This window comes from Vombatus ursinus, unplaced genomic scaffold (genome assembly GCF_900497805.2).
Source record: "Vombatus ursinus unplaced genomic scaffold, bare-nosed wombat genome assembly UNPS02009173.1, whole genome shotgun sequence".
NCBI lineage: Eukaryota > Metazoa > Chordata > Mammalia > Diprotodontia > Vombatidae > Vombatus > Vombatus ursinus.
Window position 1 is genome coordinate 4,190,322 of NW_020948951.1, and position 26,186 is coordinate 4,216,507.

The 26,186-nt window shown below is 38.8% G+C and overlaps 1 protein-coding gene across 2 annotated transcripts in view; it reads right to left on the bottom strand.

Annotated features, from left to right (window-relative positions):
• Positions 1–26,186, bottom strand: part of LOC114035005 (long-chain-fatty-acid--CoA ligase ACSBG2-like) — an 86,174-nt gene that overhangs the window by 6,281 nt on the left and 53,707 nt on the right. For both annotated transcript variants that reach the window (XM_027850921.1, XM_027850920.1), the window contains exon 9: positions 921–1,060. In XM_027850921.1, the coding sequence (XP_027706722.1) occupies positions 1,012–1,060 (49 nt within the window). In that variant the 3' untranslated portion in view covers positions 921–1,011. The remainder of the gene's footprint in view (positions 1–920; positions 1,061–26,186) is intronic.

The window sequence follows — 26,186 nt, forward strand, 5'->3', positions numbered from 1 at the left end:
AGGAGATAGAGTGTCTTGTGTCCAATGTACCACATACTGCCCTAGTTCTCTGGTGATAGAAAGATAAAAATAGTTCCTAACCTCAAGAAACTAGTCTGTCGAGGGAAACCAATGTGTATATATAGGTGTCACAAGAGCCTCAGTGTTGTAAGCCATTAAAAAAAAAACAAAAAACAACCTAGAAAACCTGCACTAAGACTTTTGGGATGCCCTCTATAAGTACATGGACCAGACCAGTGATTTCATTAGTATAGGTGAACTCCCAGTAAGGAAAATGCCTCCACCAATTCAGATCAGTGAACAGCCCAGGCTTACACAGCCAGCATATGTGTCGGAGGGGGATGGTGGCCACCAACAGGAGTCATCCTAACTCCAAGGCTGGTCTTTTCCCCACTGCCCAATGTGGCCTCTTGCAGGTGAAGTAAGTAAATACAGTAAACACAAAGTATGCAATTTTGAGAAGGGGCACTAGTAAATAGAAGCTTTAGTGGTCAGGAAAGACTTGGTGTAGGATCAGCTATTTGAACTGTGCTTTGAGAACAGCTAGGGAGGGATTCCTTCTTTTGGTGTTTTTCTGGTCTCCCAGGCTATAGAATGAAGCCACCTGAGAGCATGGACTGAGTCTATGTTTCTTTGTAGCCCCTGAGTCCTCAGCACAATACAGGTAGTCACTGAATGCTAACTGTCCACTTGGATGCCACAAGTTTCTGCCCTGTTTTGTGAATGGCAGGTCCACATCCATGGGTCAGAACCTGGGCAGGACACTTAAGGTGGCAGGGTATAGGTATGGGCTTCATTGCTTTGGCTGACCATGGATTTTAGGTATACTTTGTCCCCACAGAAGAGTGGAGGGCTCAGTAAGGATATCACCACCACCCCTACCCAATATTTCATAAAAGCCAATTAATAAAGCAAAAGACCTTTAGTGTTAGCAGTACACTCAGGAATTTGGCTTGGTTTCCCACGATGATAGCATGGTGGATAATGGGAATATTCTCCTTCAGCATATTCTCAATTGGTACAGGAAAGATTTTTTCCCCTCGTTTGGTAATGATAACTTCTGAAACAGTACCAAAAAAAAAAAAAAAAGCTTTTAGGACACAGGGGAATGTTTTGTTTTGTCAACAAAGCAACTACATTCTTCAAAATAGAAATAATTGATATTCCCCCAGTGCTTTGTAGTCTACAAAGCAATTCATTATATAGAGCACTTGACAGTTTACAGAACACTTGACAATTTACAGAGCAACCGGCATTTTACAGAGCCCTTTACAGTTTGCAGAGCAATTCCCATTTTACCAAACTCCCGGTTTGTAAAGTACTTTCATGTCGATTTTGTCATTATCATCCTGGAAGCAATGTAGAGTAGTAGAAAAAATACTGCTCTTAGAGCCAAAAAAAATCTATGGTTAAGCCCCAGATCTAACACTTCCTAGATGTGAGCTGGGGCTACTCACTTTCTTTCTCTAGGCCTTGGTTTCCTTATCGATAAAATGAAAATAGTACTTTTTACACAGGGTGAGGAGGGGAGAGCATTCCATAGACCATCATGTGCTTTGCAAATGTGAATTGTCATGGTCCTTTTCACATCCTGTGAGGCAACATTCTGAGCAGGAAGTGAGGAAACTTTGAGCCCTACCCATGGTTCTGCCATCAACTCCGTTTGACCTTGGGCAAGTCTCTTTCCTTCTCTTGGACCTCAGTTTCCCCTTCTGTAAAATGAATGTTGGACTAATCAGGTTAGAAGAATTCAAGTATTTTGCAAAGGGCCACAGCATGGGAAGTCACATGTGCCGGGCCAGGTGAATTCAATTGCAGAATTAATTTGTTTTCAGTTTCAAGGAACAATTACCAGTTGATCCAAAGCCATCAGTTTGACACCTGGCAGTTACTTCCTGAGAATGGGCAGATTAGTGGACTGTATTCCCTTGATTAATTCCTATGTTCTTGCTAATGAGGTTTAAATATTTACTTTAAACTATCTCCGGCAGGTCATATGCTGGGGTGAGGTAGAGTAGAAGTGGTTGCTGAGGATTGAGATTGGCGAAGCTGAATTTGAATTCTAGCTCGCCTGCTTATTAACAGCATGACCTCAAGGATGTCATCTATCTCACTTGGTCCTTGCTCTAGAAAACAAGCTCTAGATGATTTCAGAGTTCCTTCTAGTTCGAAGTTCATGATCCTGTGAGTAAGAAGATCTGCAAGCTGGTGTTCACCTCCAAACTGGCTCTCCAGCACCTGCCTGGGTTCCTGGGTTTTGTAACTAAGCATCCAGAATCTAGCTGGCTGCTGCTACAGGTAGAGTCAGCTGGTGGCAAAGAGGATAGAACACTGTGCCTGGAGTCAGAAGACCCGAGTTCAAATGTGACCTCAGATGCTTCCTAGCTGTGCGACTCTGGGGCAAGTCACTTTAACCTCAGTTTGCCTCGGTTTCCTCAACTGTAAAGTGGAGATAAACTAGTACCTACCACTCAGGGTTGTTGTGAGGATCAAATGAAATCATTTTTGCAAAAGCGCATGGCACATAGTAGGCACCATAGAAATACTTATTCCCCTCATTCCCACCATCCTCACGCCAAGATGACTCTTCTGCCCTAATAGGGGAAAAGTAACCCAGTCAATGGTACCATCCCTGGGCAGTCCATTGTCCTGTAACTCTACCCATCATCTCATGACTTCTCTGACCAAAACACCCCACCCAGGCCACCACTCCCCTATCCATCCCCCTAAAAGAATATACATTCCTTTAGGGCCAAGACTGCCCTAGCAGCACTAAGCAGAGTGCCTGGCACATAGTTAAAAGCTTAATAAATGTTTTCCCTTTCCTTCATTCACAAGTCATTAAGTAAGGAAGAAGGAAGCTGTTGATAGAAAGTTGTCTAGCGTGTTGCCCTCTCAGTTACCTTCTATCCTGCCAATGATGTGGATAAAGCCCTCGTTATCCACGGTGCCCATGTCTCCAGTGTGCAGCCAACCTTTTGGGTCAAAGGCCTTTTTCGTCTTATATTCATTGTTCAGGTAACCCATGGAAAGGTGCCTGCCCCAGAGATAGAATTCGCCTATGTCTTCTTGCTCTGAATTCCGGACCAGGTTGTGGGAGCCCATAATTGCCTTCCCACAGCTGAGGAGAGACAGGATAATAGTAACAAAGGTCCCTCCTTCCAAACCATCCACATGGACCCGCTGAGGATTTCCTCAGATGATACTCAACTAGAGTTTGGCATCAGCCTCGTGCCAGGGGGGAGAGGTGATTTTAGTCCCTAACTTTCTCCCTGTCCTTTGTCTTTCGGCTCACAGAATCATAAAATCCCTCAGGTCCTCAGAGGTCTCGTCTTTCTTAAAAGTCGCCTCTTCTTTGATAGAAAATCTCCATGAGGAGGAACACTTCTGGGTCAGCCCATTCCCCTTTGGGATAGCTTTAAGCATTACAAACATATTTTCTCCTTGCACTGAGCCTAAATATGCCTTTTTGCATCTTCACCTCAATTCAACACACCTTCACTGGGCTCCCTGTTTTGGGTCTCCCCCCCTCCAATTCATCATTCACATAGCAGAACACAAATTAATATTCCCAAGAGACAGCTAATCATGTCATCACCCCCCCCCCCCAGCTACTCAGAAACCTTTAAGCCCCTCACCACGCTGGCTGCCACCTACCTTTCCAGTATTGACCCATATTAACGCCACTCTCTGTCTCCCACCACCACCAACTTCACTTCAACCTGGTTTCCTTCCCAGGGGCCACCTACTAGGCAAGGCTTTTCTTGACCTCATTTCCAGCTGTTAGCCATCCCTCCTTTCTAAGACTGGATTGTATTCACGTGTGTATGTCTAGAATATTCTCTATCACCTTTGTAGAAAATGAGCCCTTCAAAGGATTTTGTCTCTGTATTCCCAGCACCCAGCACAATACCTTACGTATAGCAAGTATTTAAGTGTTGTTGAATTGAGGATGATACAAAGATAAAGTCCCTGTTGGCCTTGGATGGAGGGCTAGGCCTGGAGCCTGAAGACCTGAGTCTAAATCTAACCTCAGATATTTAGTGTCTTTGTGATCCTGGGCAGGTCACTTAACCTCTGTCTGCCTCATTTTTCTCAGCTGTAAAATGGAGTAATAATAGCACCTACCTCTTAGGGTTGCCGTGAGGACCAAGTAAGATGATTTGTAAAGTACTTAGCACAGTGCCAGGCACACAGTAAGTGCTTAATAAATGTGTATTCCCTGCCCCTCCCAAACCCTTAAGGAGCTCATTCTGCCCTTTGTTTTCACCCTTATAGAATTCCTCAGGTCCTCGGAGGACCCATCTAGTCCTACTGGAAGGAAATGATGTACATACAGGTAATTAAATGCAAAACATACACAAGATAAATACAAAGAAATTACAAGGAAAGTAGGGGCAGCTCTTAGCACTGGGAAAATGAACCCATATCAGGTAGGAGATGGCACCTAAGCTGGTGCTGAGCCTTGAGGAAAGGAGTTCCAACAGGCAGAGGTGAAGGATGGGTTTCTAGGCCTAGGCAATGGTCTGGACAAAAACATGGATGCTGGGGATGGAATACTGCATGTGTCAGCCTCCCCAAGTATGAGGGGAAGGTTCCAGTTATAGAAGATCAAATGGGATTACTTGAAAGCAACTTGGAGATTGGGTATATAGACTTCCCACAAGACTTTAAAGGCTAAAAGATGCCTGAGAACACAGACAAGAGCTGGGAGGAACTTCAGAGATAACTTAGTCTGAGCCAAAAACACCCAATCAATCAACAAGCTTTCATTAGGCACCCACTATGTGCTCCGTACTTTGTTAGGTACCAGGGGTACAAAGACAAAAGTAAAAGAAACCCTGCCCTCAAAGAGCTTCCATTCTATCAGGGAAGACAACATGCAAATGCAGAACGTATTAAAAATAATAGGGGCAGCTAGGTGGCACAGTGGGTAGAGCACCGACCCTAGAGTCAGGAGGACCTGAGTTCAGATCCCACCTTAGACACTTGACACTTACTAGCTGTGTGACCCTAGGCAAGTCACTTAACCCCATTGCTTAGCAAAAACAAACAAACAAAAAAAAAGATCCCAAGTTCAGCGATATTATATAAAATAAATATAACATGGGGGCAGCTAGGTGGTGCAGTGGATAGAGCACTGGCCCTGAAGTCGGGAGGACCTGAGTTCAAATCTGGGTCTCAGACCAAACACTTGACACTAGCTGTGTGACCCTGGGCAAGTCACTTAACCCCAACTGCCTAAAAGCAAGAAAATAAAAATAAAAATAATACAAGGCGATTTTTGGAAGGTACCAATTGCTGAAGGAGTCAGGAAAGGCTTCATATAGAAGGAAGCATTTGATCTTAAGTTTTGAAGGAAGGAAACTAGGAATTCTAAGAGGTGGACATAAGGAATACATGCTAGACCTGTGGGTTGGATAGTATAAAGGTCCAGCAATAGGACATGTAGGAGAGACATCAAGAAGGTCAATTTGGCTGGACCATAGAGTGGGGGAAGGGGAACAATATAATAAGGCTTAAAAGTAGGAAGAGGCACAATTTAAATGCCAAACAGAAGAGTTTATAGGTGAACCTCCAGGTAAGAGGGAACCCTTATAGTTCACTGAATATGGGAGTGACATGGTCAGACCTGCACTTTAGGAAGATCCCTTTGATAGCTGAATGGAGAATGGACTAGAGTCGGGAAGAGATTTGAGGCAGGTAGACCCACCAGCAGGCTATTGCAATTGTCTAGGTGTTAGGTGATGAGGGCCTGTACCAGAGTGGTGGCAAGTGTCAGAGGAGAGAAGAGGACACATACAAGAGATTTTACAAAGGTAGGGTTGAAAAGCCTTGGCAACAGATTGGACATGGAGGAGTGCGTGAGAGACAGAGAGAGTGAGAAGTCAAGGATGGCACCTAGGTGGTGAACCTGAGGGATGGAAGGATGGTGGAATCCTCAAGAGAGGAGGATTTGGGGGGGAAATGTCCTTTTGGATGTATTGAGTTTGAGATGCCTATGGGATGTCCTGTTTAAAATGTCCAAAAGGTAATTGGTGATAAGAGCCTAGAGCCTGGGAGGAAAATTGGGGCTGTCTATATACGTCTTGGACTAATCTGCCTCGATCATGAAACTCATGGTACTTGATGGGATCACCAAGTGAGATGGTGTAGAAAGAGAAGAGGGTCTATCTAGAACGTGGCCTTGGGGTGCATCCGCTGTTGGAGGATATGACATGTTGTTCAGCAAAGGATGTTGAGGAATGGGCAGACAGCGAAGAAGAAAACCACAAGAGAGGTGTCATTTAAGCCCAGAAAAGAGTATGACTAGGAGGAGAGAGTACTCAACAGTGATAAAGGCTGCAGTTTGTTAAGTTTTTGCAATATTATTAAGAACTTCGATAATAATTGCAATGTTGTTAAAGGTTAATAATAATAATACCCAGCATTTATACAGTGCTTCAAGGTTTGCAAAAAGCTTTACAAATATCTCATTTAATCCTCACACGACCCTAAGAGATAGGTGATAGTATTCTCCCCATTTTATAGATCAGGAAACTGAATCAGATAGCCCTCTGACCCAGCCTTTCTGGGCAGGACTTCATACTCTTCAGAAACACTTTCACTACCATTATCCCATCCAAGACTCCTAGGTTTATCATAAAATATATTTATATAATTTCTTTGCCCATGACCAAAAAACCTTGTCATTTTCACAGACCTTAAACCAATTGCAGGTCAGCTGAAAGACTACCCCACCTTTAAGGCCCACTTATGATTGCTCTCCCTTCGCTTGGGTATTGTTATCCTTCCCTGTGTTTGGGTCTCCTCTTTACTAGACCATCAGCTCCAAAATATCAGGAACTATATCTTTCCCAGCCTGTCTTTCCCATCGTGTAAAGGACAGTCTTCTGCAGTTAGTAGGTACTTCATTGGACCAAAGGAAAAAGTGACTTGTCAAACACTCTCCTCCAGTGTTCATTGTTTTCTTATAACCCTCCTTTCTTTTCCTTGTTTCACCTAACATGTCTTACCCTTCTGGACAGTCATTCCCCACCCCTGATTGCTTAGGGAGAGGACGAGAATGAGAAGCTGCCTCTTTTCCTTCCATCTAGCCTCTGGGGCCATCCTAGGGTCAGAACACCACCACCAGCCTCCACCCACCCCCCACTCCTACCCACAGACACACTTGGTTTCTGTCTCCCCTAGGTTTGAGCTGGGGGGTCAAGGCGGCCCTTAACTCCCAGTCATAGCCTAAATACCTATATAGCTTGAATTCTTTCTCATAGGAGACAGAATGAGGTCCTGTGCACTCTGTCATCCCATATATCGGCATCAGGATAATGTCATAGCTGAGGAAGAAGTCCTGGATTTCTTTGGAGAGGCCAGAGCCCACGCTCAGAAACTGGAGACAGCGATCAAGGCCCAGATTCCGGTGTACCTTGTGATATACTAGCTTCTTGGCCACACGGAAGCCGAGAGGAAAGTGGTCACTTTAAAAGAAGCAAACATGAGGGGCTGGTGGGCTAGAAAGATTCATAGAATAACTCAAAATTATGGATAGAAGATAGCTGGCACAGTGGATAGAGCCCTGGACTCAAGTCAAGAAGAACTGAGTTCAAATCCAATCTCAGACACTTATTAGATGTGACAAGTCATTTAACCTCGGTCTGCCTCAGTTTCCTCATCTGTAAAATAGAGATAATAATAATAATTCTTACCTCTTAGAGTTGTTGTGAGACTCAAACAATATTTGTGAAGTGTGTTGAAAACCTTACAGTGCTATAGAAAAACTATCTCTTACTATATAGCTCCAAGGTTAGTAAAGCATTTCTTTGATCCTCACAAGAACCCTGTGAAGCAGATGCAATTATTATCTCCATTTGTGGGGTGAGGCTTATATAAATTTAAATGACTTGTTCAAGGACGCAGCTGGTGAGGTAGGTGTATTAACTATTCCCATTTTTCAGATAAGGAAACTGAGGCTCAGAGAGGTCACACAGCTAGAAATTATCTCGGTCAAAATTTTAACCCATGTCTTGCCAAGCTTCAATTCCAGCACTCTATAAACTACACCAGACTTTTTCTCAAACTAGTACTGGAAGGGACCTTAGAAATCCTTCTGTCTTAACCCCAGTTTTATAGATGGGGAAACCAGGGTCCAGACAGTTTGAAATGATTTGCCTCCAAGTCACACAGTATGGTGGGTGAAAGATGACTGAAAAATCTTCGCTTCCTCAGTCATTCTGTCTCTCACATGCCAGCCACAACAGGAGCTAACAGAGTCGGGAGTTACAGCCTCTCTGACTCCAAATCCAGGGAATCCATCCAACTCCACATCTGTGTCTCCTCTGTCTTGGAAGAAAAACCCAACCCTCCCTCCATGCTTCCGTCCCTGCTAAATATCATCCTTTATCTCTTCCGCCCTTCGTATCTCAGGTCCTTGAAAAGGCCATCTTACTATAGGTGCCTCCGCTTTCTCACTCATTCTCTTTTTATTCTTTTTTTTATATTTTCTTTTTTTATTAATAAATTTATTTATTTTTAGTTTCACTCATTCTCTTATAATCTGACTTCCAACCTCGTCATTGCACTCACTTGGCTCTCCAAAGTTCCCAACGATACTCTCTTCTCACTGGGTTTTTGGAATGCCACTCTCTCCTGTTTCTCCTCCCACCTACCTGATTGCTTCTTCTCTGTCTCTGGTGCTCAAGCCTCTTCCAGATCACAACCCCTAACCAGAGGTGTCCTTCAGGGTCCTTCTCTTCTTCCTCTATGCTTCTTCACTAGGTGATTTCCATCAGCTCCCATGGATTTAATTACCATCTCTATGCTAATGATTCTAAGATCATCTACTTATGCTACCCCAACCACCTTCAACATCTCCAACTGCCTTTCAGACATCTCGAGCTGGACGTCCAGTAGACGTCTTAAACTCAATTATGTCCAAAACAGAATTGATTATCTTTCCCCCTCTATCTACCTCCTACCTTCCCTGTTACTGTAGAGGGCAACACTCATCCTTCCAGCCCCTCATGCTTACCTCTTAGGAGTTATCCTGAAATTCTCACTCTCTCACCCCTCAGTATTTCATTTTTGCAGAATCTCTTGAACATGCTCCCTTCTCTTCTCTGACACTGCCAAAACCCTGGTCCAGGTCCTCCTTACTTCACACCTAGATTATTGCAATACCTTCATCGTGGGTCTGCCTGCCTCAAGCCTCTCTCAATCCCAGTCCATCCTCTATTCAGTCACTGAAGTGATTTTCTTAAATTGCATTTCTGATCATGTTACCCCCACTCCTCACTCAATAAACTTCAGTGACTCTCTTATATCCAGGAATAAATACAAAATGCTCTGTTGGCATTCAAAGTCCTTCATAACCTAGCCCTTTCTATCTTTCCAGTCTTTCCACACCTTATTTCTCTCCACATATTCTGTGATCCAGTGACACTGGCCTCCTAGCTATTCCACAAACAGGATAACTCCATCTCTCTCCGTTCCAGGCATTTTCTATACCTGTCCTTCATACCTAGAAATGTCTCCCTCCTCATCTCTACCTCCTGGCTTCCCTGGCTTCCTTCAAGTCTGAACTATAATCCTGCCTTCTACAGGAAGTCTTTCCCAACCTCTCTCAATTCTAGTGCTTTTCCTCTGTTAATTATTCCCTATTTATCCAGTATATAGCTTGTTTGTACCTATCTGTTTCCTGTTGTACCTCCCCCCAATTAGATTGTAAGCTCCTTGAGAGTAGGGATTGTCTATTGTCTCTTTTTGTAACCCCAGCACTTAGCACAGTGCCTGATGCATAGTAGGTGCTTAATACTGATTGATTGATTTCCCTGTTTCCTTTTATTCTTCACATTTATTAATTTTTATGGTTACATAACATGCCATTCCATTGCTACCTGTGACCTCTTCAGCTTAGGGAACTCAGGCTGTATGAGCACACTACCTGGGTACAATTTAGCAACTCTTCGTAACTTAACAGTTTTTTTTTATTAAAATATGTCCTCTTTTTTAAATATTTTATTCTTTCCAATTACATGTAAATTTCTTTAACCTTTTTTTTAAAATTCCGAGTTCCAAATTCTCTCCTGCCCTCCCTCCCCACTCTCAATTGTTTGAGAAGGCAAACAATTTTATATATGTTATACATGTGCAGTCATGTGAAACATATTTTCATATTGATAATGTTGTGAAAGAAAACAGACACTAAAAAAAACTAAGAAAAATAAAGGAAGTTTAAAAAGTATGCTTCCATCAGTTCTCTATATTAAGAGATGGATAGCATTTTTCATTATGAGTCCTTTGGAATTGTCTTGGATCATTGTACTTCTGAGAATGGCCATTCTCAGCTGATCACCATACAATGTTGCATTTACTGTGTATAATGTTCTCCCGGTTCTGCTCACTTCACTTTGCATCAGTTTGTGTAAACTTTTCAAGGTTTCTTTGAAAGCATCCTGCTCATTATTTCTCATATCAGAATAATATTCCATTACAATCATATACCACAACTTGTTCAACCATTCCCCAATTGATGGACATCACCTCAATTTCCAATTCTTTGCCACCACAAAAAGAGCTGTTATAAATATTTTTGTACATAAAGATATTTTTCTCTTTTTAAAAATCTATTTGGAAAACAGACCTATTAGTGGTATTGCTGAGTCAAAGATATGCACGGTTTTACAGCTCTTCGGGCATAATTCCAAATTGCTCTGTAGAATGGTTGGATCAGTTCACAACTCCACCAACAATGCATTAGTGTCCCTATTTTTCCACACCCCCTCCAACATTTGTCATTTTCCTTTTCTATCATATTAGCCACTTTTATAGGTGTGAAGTGGTATCTCCGAGTTGTTTTAATTTGCATTTCTCTAATCAATACTGATTTAGAGCAATTTGTTCCCATATGACTATAAATAGCTTTGATTTCTTCATCTGAGAACTGCCTGTTCATATCTTTTGACCATTTATCAATTAGGGAATGACTTGTCTTCTTATAAGTTTGACTCAGTTCTCTATATTGAAAAATGAGGCCTTTATCAGAGAAACTGACTGTCAAAAAAGTCCTCTCAGTTTTCAGCTTTCCTTCTAATCATGGCAGCTCTGACGTTTCTTGTTTTTTGTTTTGTTTTGTTTTGGTTTTTTTAGTGCAAAACTTTTTTAATTTAATGCAATCAAAAGTATCCATTTTATATCACATAATGATATCTCTTGTTTGATCATAAATTCTTCCCTTCCCCACAGAATTGACAAGTATATTATTCCATACTCTTCTAATTTGCTGATGGTATTATCCTTTAGGTCTAAATCATGTGCCCATGTTGACCTTATCTTGGTATATAGTGTAAAATGTTGGCCTAGACCTAGCTTCAACCAAACTGCTTTCTAGTTTTCCCAGCAGTTTTAGTCAAATAGTGATTTCTTGTCCCAAAAGCTTGGGTGTTTAAATTTATCAAACACTAGATTACTATGGCCATTTATTACTGTGTATTGTATATCTAATCTACTCCCCTAATCCATCACTCTCTTTCTTAGCCAATCCCAGATTGTTTTGATAATTTTTTGGTAGTTTGATTGGTATGGCACTGAATAAGTAAGTGAATTTAGATAGAAATGTCATTTTTATTATATTGGCTCCACCTACCCATGAGCAATTAATATTTCTCCAATTGTTTAGATCTGACTTTATTTGTGGGAAAAGGGTTTTGTAATTGTGCTCATATAGTTCTTGGATTTGTCTTGGCAGGTAGACTCCCAAGGATTTGATATTGTCTGCAGTCATTTTAAATGGAATTTCTCTCTCTCTTCCTGCTGGACTTTGTTGGTACTATATAGAAATACTGGTGATTTATGTGCGTTTATTTTATATCCTGCAACTTTGCTGAAGTTGTTAATTATTTCAACTAGTTTTTTAGTTGATTCTCTAGGCTTCTCTAAGTATACCATCATATCATTTGCAAAGAGTGATAGTTTTGCTTCCTCATTGCCTACTCTAATTCCTTCAATTTCTTTTTCTTCTCTTATTGCTATAGCTAGCATTTCTAGTACAGTATTGAATAATAGTGGTGATAATGGGCATCCTTGCTTCACCCCTCATCTTACTGGAAAGGCTTTTCTACCTTATTTCCATTACAGATAATGCTTGCTGATGATTTTAGATACATGCTACTTATGATTTTAAGAAAAGCTCCTTTTATTCCTATGCTTTCTAGTATAGGAATGAGTATTGTATTTTGTCAAAAGCTTTTTCTGTACCTATTGAGATAACCATATGATTATTTCTGTCTTTGTTATTGACATGGTCAATTAAGTTGATACTTTTCCAAATACTGAACCAGCCCTGCATTCCTGATATAAATCCCACCTGGTCATAGCATTTGATCTTTGTGATCTATTGCTGTAATCTCCTTGCTAGTATTTTAGTTAAAAATTTTCATCAATATTCATTAGGAAAATTGCTTTATAGTTTTCCTTCTCTGTTTTGGCTCTTCTTGGTTTAGGTATCAGCAGCATATTTGTATCATAAAAGGAATTTGATAGGACTCCTTCTTTGCCTGTTTTTCCAAATAGTTTATATAGTATTGGAATTAATTGTTCTTCAAATGTTTGGCAAAATTCACTTGTAAATTCATCTGATCCTGAGAATTTTTTTTTAGGGAGCTCATTGGTGGCTTATTCAATTTCTTTTTCGAAGATAGGATTATTTAATTATTCTTACCTGGGCAATTTATATTTTTGTAAATATTCATCCATTTTACTTAGATTGTTAGATTTATTGGCATTTGATTGGGCAAAATAATTAATTTTTTCTTCATTGGTGTGAATTCACCTTTTTATTTTTGATGTTGGTAATTTGGTTTTCTTCTTTCTTTTCTTTTTTAAATCAAATTAACCAATGGTTTATCTATTTTATTGTTTTTTTTTTCATAAAACTAGCTCCTACTTTTATTTATTAGTTCAATGGTTTTCTTTCGATTCTATTAATCTCTCCTTTGATTTTTCAGTTTTTCTAATTTAGTGTTTAATTGGGGATTTTTAATTTGGTCTTTTTAAAAAAAATTTCAGGTGCATGCTACTCTTTATTTTATTGATGTCAGGATTTAGAAATATAAAATTTCCCTTAAGTACTGCTTTGGCTGCATCTCACAAATTTTGTTATATTGTCTCACTGTTACCTTTCTTTTTTTAAACATTTCTTAAAATTTTGAGTTCCAAATTCTTTCCTTCTCTTCCTCCCTTTGCCTTTCCCTGAGATAGTGAGTCATTTGATATAAATTATACATGTGCACTTATGCAAAACATATTTCCATATTAGTCATGTTGTGAAAGGAAACATAGACCCCAAAAAAGAAACCCATGAAAACAATAAAGTGAAAAATAGTATGCTGATTCAATCTGCATTTAGACTCCATCAGTTTTTTTCTTTCTTTCTTTCTTTTTTTCCTTAGGCAATTGGGATTAAGTGATCCATCAGTTCATTCTCTGGAGGTGGACAGCATTTTTCATCATGAGTCCTTTGGAATTGTCTTGGATCATTGTATTGCTGAGAATAGCTAAGTCATTCACAGTTGATCATTGTACAGTATAGCTGTTACTGTGTATGGTGTACTCTTGATTCTACTCACTTCACTTTGCATGAATTCATGTAAGACTTTTCTGGTTTTTCTGAAATCATTCTGTTTGTCATTTCTTATAGAACAATAGTATTTGTTTTCAATCATATACCTTACAATCATATACCATAACATTTCCCAATTGATAGTTATCCCCTCAATTTCCCATTCTTTGTCAGCACAAAAAGAGCTGTTATAAATATTTTTGTACAAATAGGTCCTTTTTGTTTTTGTCTTTTTAAAAAATTTCCTAGTAGTGGTATTGTTGGGTCAAAGGCTATGCGCAGTCCTCTATTTCATTAAATATCCATTTTTTTCCCCCTGAAGGATTATACTAATTTTTTCTAGGTAGGTGATTCTTGGTTGTACTCCTAATTCCTTTGCTCTCCAGAATATCATATCCCAAACCCTCTGATACATTAAAAAGCTGCTAAATCTTGTGTTATCCTGACTGTGGCTCCATGATGTTTGAATTGTTTCCTCCTGGCTGTTTGCAATATTTTCTCCTTGACCTGGGAACTCTGGAATTTGACTTTAATATTCCTGGGAATTTTCATTTTGAGATCTCTATCAGAAGGTGATCAGTGTATTCTTTCAATTTTCTATTTTACTTTCTGGTTCTAAGATATCAGGGCAGTTTTCATTGATGATTTCTTGAAAGATGACGTCTAGGCTCTTTTTTTGATCATGTTTTTCAGGTAGTCCAATAATTCTTAAATTCTCTCTCCATGATCTATTTTCCAGGTCAGTTGTTTTTCCAATGAGATAGTTAATTTTTCTTCTATTTATTCATTCTTTTGATTTTGTTTTATTGTTTCTTGATGCCTCATGGAGTCATTAGCTTTCACTTGCTCAATTCTAATTTTTAAGGAATTATTTTCTTCAGTGAGGTTGTATATCTCCTTTTCCATTTGGCCAATTCTGCTTTTTAAGGAATTCTCTTCAGTGGATTTTTGTGCCTCTTTTACCATTTAGCATATTGGTTTTTAAGGTGTTATTTTCTTCAAAATTTTTATGCCTCTTTTATCAAGCTGTTGACTTTTTTCATTATTTTCTTGCATCACTCTCATTTCTTTTCCCAGTTTTTCTTCTACCTCTCTTATTTGATTTTTAACATCCTTTTTGAGCTTTTCCAGGGTCTGAGACCAATTCAAATTTTTCTCTAAGGTTTTGCATGTAGGTGCTTTGATTACATTATCTTCTTCTGAGTCTGTGTTTTGATCTTCCTGTCACCATAGTAACTTTCTATGGTCACTTTTTTTGTTCTTTTTGTTTGCTCATTTTCTAGCCTATTTCTTGACTTTTAACTTGTTGATAAAGTGGGCTTTGCTCCTAGGGTCTAGGGGGCACTGTCCCAAGCTTCAGGTTTTTCATGTTTTCAGAGCTAGTTCTGGGAGGTCTGTAAGTTTTCAGTTCTTTTAAAATGGTATGAGCTAAGGGGCAGCTAGGTGGTGCAGCGGATAGAGCACCGGCCCTGAAATCAGGAGGACCTGAGTTCAAATCCAGCCTCAGACCAAACACTTGACACTTACTAGCTGTGCGACCCTGGGCAAGTCATTTAACCCCAATTGCCTAAAAAAAAAGTAAAATGGTATGAGCTAAAGAGAGGTATGGTCACCGCTCTCCTGGCCTGAGCTCTGGTCTGTAAGTGACCACAGACACTCTTTTCTGCCCTGGATCTGTGACCAAGGTCCTGCTTCTGGTAGTGTTCCTCCTTACCCTGGGACTGCAACCTGGAACCACATATGGACAATGCAACCAAGTCTGCTCCCAGTGCCAGTAAAAGGGCTCCTGTAATCTCCTTCTGACCAGTTGTCCAACCCCTTAACCACCTGTGGGCTAAGAGCTACAGAAGCCACTGTCAATTCAGTCACCCCCACGGCCTGCTGCCGGCTTGCATGTGCACCCTGTGCTGGACTGCGCTCCACTCTCACCCTAGTGAGACAGACTTTTCCTGTGGTCTTGGGCTGGAATATTTTTTTACCTCATCCTTTCATTGGTTCTGCTGTTGCAGAATTTATTTTGGGGCATTATTTTAATGTTGTTTAAAGGGGAACTTGGGAGAGCTCAGGTGGGTTCCTGCCTTTGCTCTGCCTTCTTGGTTTTGCCTTTTGAACTTGATGGCTTCAAAGGATTGCCTGGGGCAATGAGAAGCTGTGACTTGTTCAGAATTTGAACCCTAGGTCTTTCTGCTGCTCTTGGCCAATGCTCCTTCCACTATACCAAGCTGCCTCTCTACATGAGTACATTGTTTATTGAACTATTAACCATTCAAGGATTTATTGAACCATTTTCCAATCATTGGACATATAGACTATTTCAAAGATATTGCTATTACAAATAAAGTAGCTATTTTTATACATAACATTTATTTTTATGTGAATATTTTTATACAAATGGGATTTTTTTTTCCTTTTCACAATACTTTTAGGATGAAGTCCTAAAGAGGAAATCACTGGGTTAATGCTATCAGGTTTTTGAAGCAGTGAGGTGCAGTAAAATGAACACTGAACTTGGAAATGGGAAATGCCTGAGTTCTAATCATTCCCACGACATCAGTTTTGTGACCATGGGCAAGTCAGTTAACCTCTCTAAGTCTCAGTTTCCTTATTTGTAAAATGGTGATAATTATGGTTGTTACCTATAGAGTGGGGAAAATTTGGCCAGCATGTTTCACGTCTGTCTATCTCTCTTCTCCACCTGCTTCCCGCTCTCCCTCCCCAAGCAGGGAAAATAGGGGCAGATATCAGAAGTAATGAAGTGTTAATATGCACCTAAATATTATCATTTTATAAAATGCGAGGAAGATTCTCTTCCCAAATTGGAAGGGGAGCTTGACATCATAAGGACAAAAATCAGTCATGCTTTTGGCAACCCTTTAAAGAAGCCACGATGCCAACCCTGACTCTCAAGTGGGAAAGAATCCAGCTCCTGAAGGGACTTGTAGAAGATACATAAAGTTATAAGAGAGGAAGCCTTGAGAAGTGCAAGGATCTGGGAGAGAGGACGCTTCCATCAGACACCAGAACTCCAGGATCCAAGCTGTGTAGGTTGATCAGGCATGAAGCATGTTGGGATGGATGTTGCTGTGTCTCTGAAGTCTCTCATTCATGCTGTAGCCCCCACTGCAGAGATCATTTCCTTCTTGCCCTTGCCCCCCCACCCCTTGAGAGGCTGCAGCTTTTTTCCTCTGGGCCTTGGGAAATTCTATTTCCTAAATGTTCCTTTATTTTTGTTCAGTCTTTTTGGTTGTATGTGACTCTTTGTGACCCCATTTTCTTAACAAAGATGCTGAAGTGGTTTATCAATTCCTTTTCCAGCTCATTTTTTAGATAAGGAAACTGAGGCAAACAGAGTTAAGTGACTTGCCTAGGGTCACACAGCTAATAAGTGTCTGAGGCCAGATTTGAACTCAGGTCTTCCTGACTCCAGGCCTGGTGCTCTATCCACTATGTCCCAGCTGCCCTAGGTGTTTCTTTACCTTTCTTTAGTTTAAACATTTACTTTGACTTTTAAGCCTGAGTATACTTTAGGGGAACTTTGAAGGAGAAGAGAGAGAGAATGAAATCTTTAGCATTTTTCCAGAGCATGGGGGTTGGGATGGGAAGTAGGTGGAATTAGAGTTTCATTTGTCACAACTTCCTAGAGCAAAGACAAAATGTTTATTCAGAGAAATGTTTATTCAGGGAAATCCATCTAAATTATGAGTCAGTAGGGTAGGGGAGTAAAAAGACATAGTTGAGCAACCCTGCTTAACACACCAGTCTACCATTGATATACTTACCAATCAATCAATAAACATTCATTAAACACCTGCCAAGCACTGTGCTAAGTAAGTGCAAAGTATTGTATAGAAAGTATTTGGTAAAGTATTACATAGAAAGTATTTGGTAAATGTCAAGCACTTTATAAATGTCCATTTTTATATTCTCCTATCAAAAGTTTGCATCAGTCCAGTGTCCCACCAAAAATACTAGGGAATACCCATTTTCTCACAGTCATGTCAATTTTGAATTTTATCATTTGTTGCTATTTTTGCCCTTCTGGTGCATGTAAGATAATATTGTAAGGCGGTCTTGATTTATATTTCTTTGATTATTAAGGAATTTCCATATCTTTTTCATATTACCATTAATTTATATTTCCTCTCTGATATTGTCTGTGTCAGTTGACCACTGGGAAGTATGCATTAGTGTTATTTATATCGTCGTGTGGATCATCATTATATCTCATATTTATTACAAACATTTGTTTCACATCAACTTTTAATTTTAGAAGTATTGATTTTGGATATGTAGAATCCTTTTATTTATGTATAAATTAATTGATATTTGACTCCAATACTTTCTTTTCCTCTTAATTGATAAAAATGTTCCTCTTCTCTGTAGTTGAGGCAAATATATTATTTCATTTTTTCATGATTTTGGAAAAAGATTTAGATTACTGATAGTTCAATGAATCCATGTTCTCATAGCCCTTTGATTCTTATGTCCTCCCATAACTCTCTGACAGGGACTCAACACAATTCATTGGAAACCTTCTCTTAGATCTCTTGACCTGGTACAGATACCCAGGGAGATACCAAGTGGGCATTACAGCAGTTACGGTCACTACATGATCTTTCCTTTTTGCAGTTGGACATTTCTATGATGACTTGCCAAAGATCACTTTTCTGGGATAATTCTTCATTTTTAAAAATTTGCCTCCTCATGCCTGCCTTGAACCTCTCCATCATCACCCTTTGGCCATCCCTTAGTTTTTATTCAATTAAATTCAACAAGACATTTGTTAAATAGCTATTATGTACAAAATATTGCGCTAGGTTCTGGGGCACAAAGACAACAATTCAATAGTCCCTGCCCTCAAGGAGCTTACACTTGACTTTGGGGAAGCAATATGCACAAAGCAAATACAAACTATATACTGAATAATTACAACATACTTTAAGTGTGAGTGAGAGTGCTAACAACTGGTGGGGGGTGGGAGTGGGGAGAGGTCAAGAAAGCCTCTTTTAAGGGATAACATTTAAGAGATGATCTTTAAAGGGAACCGGGACTTCTGATAGTCAAGAGTAAAGAGAGTGTTCTTGTCTTGAGGGAAACAGATATTGAAAAGGCACAGAGTCTGGAAACAGAATGTTAGGTACAAGAAATGGCAAGTGGGCCAGTTGGCTCAGGATATAGCAAGACTAATGTGAAATCTGTTTGGAGCCAAACTATGAAAACCTTTAAATGCCAAACAGAGGAGTTTATATTTTGTGTTAGAGGTAAGAGGAAACTCCTGAAGGTTTTTGCCCAGTGGAATAGCATGGTCAGATCTGTGCTTTAGGAATTTCAATTTGCTAGCTAGGTGGGAAATGGATTTAGAGAGGGGAGAGACTGGAGAAGTAGGAAGACCAATGAGAAGACTATTGCAATAAAACAGGTGAGAGGTGATGAACTAAGGTGGCATTTCATGACTCACTACTGTATAATAGCATTGCTAGAAGACTATTGCTGTAAAAAATGGGCTGGAAGGGACTTGAGAGGTCATATTATCCAAATCTCTCACTTTATAGATGAGGAAACTGAGGCCCAAGGTGGTGAAGTGATTTTCCCAAAGTCATTCAGGTAGTAAGTGTCAGAGCCAGGATTAGAACTCAGGCTCTCTGATTCTAGATCAAATATTCCTTTTACTAAAGTATTTTGCCTCTCATTTAAAAAAATATGCACAGCATCTGTCCCAGATAAATGGTGTACTACATGGAAGACAGTGAAGTAGGAAGAGATGAGGTAGGCTCTTGATAAAGAATCCTGAAAAAAAGTAATGAGAGCCCCAATCAGGGTGATGATTGAATCCCAAAGGAGAAAAGGAGTGAGATAAAAGTGTTGTTTTGGAGGTAGAAATGACAAGATTTGGCAATTCATTGATATCTGGGGTAAGAGTAAAGGCTGCTCCAAGATCACAAACCCGGGTGCCTATAAGGATACTGGTGCCCTTGACAGAAATGGCAGAAGTAGAAAGGGGCTGGGTGTGAGGGGAAAGATAATGAGGAAAGTTTCGGGCAATCTGACTTTGAGACCCTTTCCAGTGTCTTTACAGACCTTACTCTACCCCACCTCAACTGCATGGGTCCTCTTCGATCCAGTGACACTGCTCTCCTTGCGATTCTTTGAACAGAACAGTCCATCTCCTGATTCCAGCATTTTCACTGGTCTTCCTCTGGGGGAGAGGGGAGCTGCTCCCCCTCCTTATCTCTGCCTCCTAGCTTATCTGACTTCAACTAAAGTCCCACCTTCTCTAAGAAGCCTTTCCCAGTCCTCCTTTATCTTCACGTGAAACTTTCCCTATGAAATTATATCTCATTTATTATATGTATATATGTATTCTATATATATATATGTGTGTATGTGTGTATATATGTATCTTATTTGTAGATAGTTGTTTGCATGCTTTCTCCCCCATTAGACTATGAGCTCTTTGAGAGCAGCGATTATCTTTTGCCTTCCCTTGCATTTCCTGTGCTTAACACATGCCTAAACTCATAGCAGGCATTGAATAATAAATGCTCAGTGACTGAAATGCCTTCAGGTTGCCATTTGAAATGTCCAGTAGCTAACCACCCTCTAATTCCATTGAGCTTGAACTGAAGAAAATCACATCTCATAAAGGTGCAACAATATATAGACATTTCTTTTTTATTTATTTTCTTTTTTAATAATTAATTTATTTTTAATTTTCAACATTCACTTCCATAAGACTTTGAATTTTAAATTTTCTCCCTCTCCCTTTCCTCTCCCCTCCCCAAGAGGGCATGCAATCTGATGTAGGCTCTCCTTATACATTCGTGTTAAGCATATTTTCCCGTTAGTCATAATGTAAAGAACAATTAGAACTAACGGGAGGAACCACAAGAGTGAAGCAATAAAACAAAACAACAAAAGAAAAGGAGAGCAAATAATATGCTTCCATCTGCATTCAGATTCCATAATTCTTTCTCTGGATGTGGATAGTATTTTCCATCGTGAGTCTTTTGGAGTTGTCTCAGATCCTTGCATTGCTGTGAAGAGCCAAGTCTATCGATGTCGGTCATCGTACAATGCGGCTGTTAATGTGTACGATGTTAATGTGTACAACAAGTGTCCTTGTTCTGCTCATTTCATTCAGCATCAGTTCATATAAGTCCTTCCGGGTTTTTCTGAAGTCTACCTGCTCATCATTTCTTGTAGCGCAATAGTATTCCATTACATTCACATACCACAACTTGTTCAGCCATTCCCCAATTCATGGGCATCCCCTCAATTTCCAATTTTTGGCCACCACAAAAGAGTTGCTATAAATATTTTTGTACATGTGGGTCCTTTTCCTGTTTTTATGATCTCTTTGGGATACAGCCCTAGAAGTGGGTCAAAGGCTATGCACAATTTTATAGCCCTTTGGGCATAGTTCCAAATTGCTCTCCAGAATGGTTGGATCAGTTCACAACTCCACCAACAATGCATTAGTGTTCCAATTTTCCCACATTTTCTCCAACATTTATCATTTTCCTGTTTTGACATGTTAGCCAATCTGACAGGTGTGATGTGGTACCTCAGAGTCGTTTTGATTTGCATTTCTCTAATCAATAGTGATTTAGAATATTTTTTCATGTAACTATAGATAGCTTTAGTTTCTTCCTCTGAAAACTGCCTGTTTATATTCTTTGACCATTTATCAATTGGGAAATGACTTGTATTCCTATACATTTGACTTAATTCTCTATATATTTTAGAAATGAGGCCTTTCTCAGAGACACTGGTTGTAAAAATTCTTTCCCAGTTTTCTGCTTCCCTCCTAATCTTAGTTGCATTACCTTTGTTTGTGCAAAAACGTTTCAATTTAATGTAATTAAAATTATTCATTTTGCATTTTATAATGTTCTCTCTCTTGTTTGATCATAAATTCTTCCCTTCTCCATAGATCTGAAAGGTAAACTAGTCCTTGCTCTCCTAGTTTGCTTATAGTATCAGTCTTTATGTCTAAATCTTGTACCCATTTTGACTTTATCTAGGTATGGGGTGTAAGATGTTGGTCTAGGCCCAGTTTCTACCATACTATTTTCCAGTTTTCCCAGCATTTTTTGTTAAATAGTGAGTTCTTATCCCAGAAGCTACAGTCTTTGGATTTATCGAACAGTAGATTGCTAGAGTCATTGACTATTGTGTCTTGCATGCCTAACCTATTCTACTGATACACCATTCTATTTCTTAGCCAATACCAAGTAGTTTGATGATTGATGCTTTATAATACAATTTAAGATCTGGTACAGGGGCAGCTAGATGGCACAGTCGATAGAGCACCAGCCCTGGAGTCAGAAGGACTTGAGTTCAAGCGGGGCCTGAGACAAATAACACTTACTAATTGTGTGACTCTGGGCCTCAATTGCCTCACAAAAAAAAAAAAAAAAGATCTGGTACAGCTAGGTCACCTTCCCTTGCATTTCTTTTCATTAGTTCCTTTGATATTCTGGACCTTTTGTTCTTCCAGATGAATTTTGGTATTGTTTTTTCTAGGTCTATAAGATAATTTTTTTTGTAGTTTGGTATGGCACTGAATAAGTAAATTAATTTAGGTAGAATTGTCATTTTTATTATATTAGCTCAGCTTATCCATGAGGAACTGATATTTTTCCAATTATTTAGATCTGACTTAATTTGTGTGAAAAGTGTTTTATAATTATGTTCATATAGTTCCTGGGTTTGTTTTGGCAGGTAGACTCCCAAATATTTTATAATGTCTACAGTAACTTTAAATGGAATTTCTCTTTCATTCTCTTGTTGTTGGGCTTTGTTAGTAATATATAGAAATGCTGATGATTTGTGTGGGTTTATTTTATATCCTGCAACTTTGCTAAATTTGTTTATTATTTCAAGTAATTTTTTACTTGATTCTTTAGGATTCTCTAAGTATAACATCATATCATCTGCAAAAAGTGATAGCTTTGTTTCTTCTTCGCCTATTCTAATTCCTTTAATTTCTTTTTGTCTAATAGCTAAAGCTAATGTTTCTAGTACCATATTGAATAACAGTGGTGATAATGTACATCCTCGTTTGACCCCCAATCTTGGTGGAAATGCGTCTAGCTTATACCCATTACATATAATGCTTGCTGATGGTTTTTGATAGATACTACCTGTCATTTTAAGGAAGAATCCATTTATTCTTATGCTCTCTAGTGTTTTTAATAGGAATGGGTGTTGTATTTTGTCAAATGCTTTTTCTGCATCTATTGAGATAATCATATTATTTCTGTTAGCTTTGTTGTTGATATGATCAATTATGCTAATAGTTTTCCTAATATTGAACCAGCCCTGCATTCCTGGTATAAATCCTACCTGGTCATAGTGTATTATTCTCATGATAAGTTGTTTTAATCTCTTTGCTAATATTTTATTTAAAATTTTTGCATCTATATTCATTAGAGAATTGGTCTATAATTTTCTTTCTCTGTTTTGGCTCTTCCTGGTTTAGGTATCAGCACCATATTTGTACCATAAAAAGAATTTGACAGAACTCCTTCTTCACCTATTTTCCCAAATAGTTTATATAGTATTGGAATTAGTTGTTCTTTAAATGTTTGATAGAATTCACTTATAAATCCATCTGGCCCTGGAGATTTTTTCTTAGGGAGTTCATTGATGGCTTTTTCATTGATGAATTTCTTTTTCTGAAATGGGGTTGTTTAAGTATTTTATTTTCCTCTTCTGTTAATCTGGGCAATTTATATTTTTGGAAATATTCATCCATTTCACTAAGATTGTCAAATTTATTGGCATGCAGTTGGGCAAAATAGCTCCTAATTATTGTTTTGATTTCCTCTTCATTTTTGATGCTAATAATTTGTTTTTTTTCTGTCTTTTTTTTAATCAAGTTAACCAAAGGTATATCTATTTTATTGGTTTTTTTCATAAAACCAGCTCTTAGTTTTATTTATTAGTTCAATAGTTTTCTTAATTTCGTTTTTATTAAACTCTCCTTTGGTTTTCAGAATTTCTAATTTGGCATTTAGTTGGGGATCTTTAATTTGTTCTTTTTCTAGCTTTTTTAGTTGCATGCCCAATTCATTGATATCTTCTTTCTTTACTTTATTCATGTAAGCATTTAGAGATATAAAACTTCCCCTAAGGACTGCTTTCACTGCCTCTCATAAGTTTGGTATGTTGTCTCATTATTGTCATTCTCTTGGATGAAGTTATTGATTGTTTCTATGATTTGTTGTTTGACCTACTTAATCTTTAGGATTAGATTATTTAGTTTCCAATTAATTTTTAGTCTATCTTTCCATGGTCTTTTATTACATGTAATTTTTATTGCATCATGATTTGAAAAGGATGCATTTAATATTTCTGCCTTTTTGCATTGGATCACAAGGTTTTTATACCCTAGTTTATGGTCAATTTTTGTGTAGGTGCCATGTACCACTGAGCAAAAAGGTATATTCCTTTCTGTCCCCATTCAGTTTTCTCCAGACGCCAACCATATTTAAGTTTTCTAAAATTCTACTCATCTCCTTAACTTCTTTCTTGTTTATTTTGGGGTTAGATTTATCTAGTTCTGAGAGGAGGAGGTTGAGGTCCCCCACTAGCATAGTTTTGCTGTTTATTTCTTCCTGTATCTCCCTTAACTTCCCCTTTAAGAATTTGGATACTATACCACTTGGTGCATATATGTTTAGTAATGATATTACTTCACTGTCTATGGTACCTTTTAGTAGGATGCAGTTTCCTTCCTTATCTCTTTTAACTAGATCTATTTTTGCTTTTGCTTTGTCTGAGATCACGATTGTTACCCCTGCTTTTTTTTACTTCAACTGAAGCATAATATATTCTGCTCCAGTCTTTTACCTTTACTCTGTGTGTATCCCTCTGTTTCAAATGTGTTTCTTGTAAACAATATATTGTAGGATTATGGTTCTTAATCCACTCTGTTATCCACTTCTATTTTATGGGAGAATTCATTCCATTCACATTTACAGTTATGATTACTATCTATGTCTTTCTCTCCATCCTATCCACATCCCCCCCATTGATGCTTTTCTCTCTCCTTTCTCCCTTTCCCTCCTCACCAGAGTTTTGCTTTTGACCACCAACTCCCTCAGTCTGCCCTCACTTCTATTAGTCCCCACCCTTTTCTTCCCCTTTACCCTTTCTACTTCTTCCCTCCTTTCTATTCATTCCCTCCCTTTTTTTCCCTTTCCCCCCTACTTTCTATAGGATAAGTTAGATTTCTATACCTAACTGATTATGTTATTGCCTCTTTGAACCAAATCTGATGATAGTAAGGTTCAAACAGTGCTCATCTGCCTCCCTTCTCTCCCTCTACTGTATTAGGCTTTTGTGCCTTTTCATGTGACATAATTTACTCTTGTCTGCCTCCTCCTTTCCTCTTCTCCCAGTACAATCCCTTTTCACCACTTAATTAGATTTTTTTTATCATCACATCAAAGTCAACTTATACCCACACCCTCTGTCTAAGTATACCCCCTTTTAAACGTCATAATAACATTACAATTCTCAAGAGTTACAAGTGTCGTATTCTCTTGTAGGGATGTAAACAGTTTGCCCTAATTAATAACATGTTGTTTTTTTCTTTCCTGTTTACCTTTTTATTCCTCTTTTGAATCTTGTATTAGAAGGTCAAATTTTCTCTTGGGCTCTAGTCTTTTCATCAAGAAGGTTTGGAAGTCCCCCATTTCACTGAATATACATCTCCTCCCCTGAAAGATTGTGCTCAGTTTTGCTGGGTAGTTGATCCTTGGTTGTAATCCAAGCTCCTTTGCCTTACAGAATATCATATTCCATACCCTCTGATATTTTAATATAGAAGCTACAAGGTTCTGCCTAATCCTGACCATGGTTCCATGATATTTAAATTGTTTCTTTCTGGCTGCTTGCAGGATTTTCTCTTTGATCTGGTAATTTTGGAATTTGGTTACAATATTCCTTGGCATTTTCAATTTGGGATCTCTTTCAGGACGTGGTCAATGGATTTTTTTCAAAGACTGCTTTATCCTCTCATTCTAGGACCTCAGGGCAGTTTTGTTTTTGTTTTTGTTTTTGACGATTTCCTGAAGAATGTTGTCCAGGCTTTTTTCGTCATGGTTTTCAGGTAAACCAATAATTTTAAATTGTCTCTCCTGGATCTGCTTTTCAGGTCAGTTGTTTTACCAATTAAGTATTTTACATTGTCTTCTATTTTTTTCATTCTTTTGTTTCTGTCTGACTGATTCTTGATCTCTCATAGTCATTTGTTTCCACTTGCCCCATTCTAAATTTTTTTCTTTTTGGTGAGGCAATCGGGGTTAAGTGACTTGCCCAAGGTCACACAGCTAGTATGTGTCAAGTGTTTGGTCTGAGGCTGGATTTGAACTCAGGTCCTCTTGACTTCAGGGCCCGTGCTCTATCCACTGTGCCACCTAGCTGCCCCCCCATTCTAATTTTTAACAAGTTGTTTTCTTCTTCTAGATTTTGTACCTCCTTTTCCATTTGGCCCATTTTACTTTTTTTTTTTTTTTTTGCGAGACAGTTGGGGTTAAGTGACTTGCCCAGAGTCACACAGCTA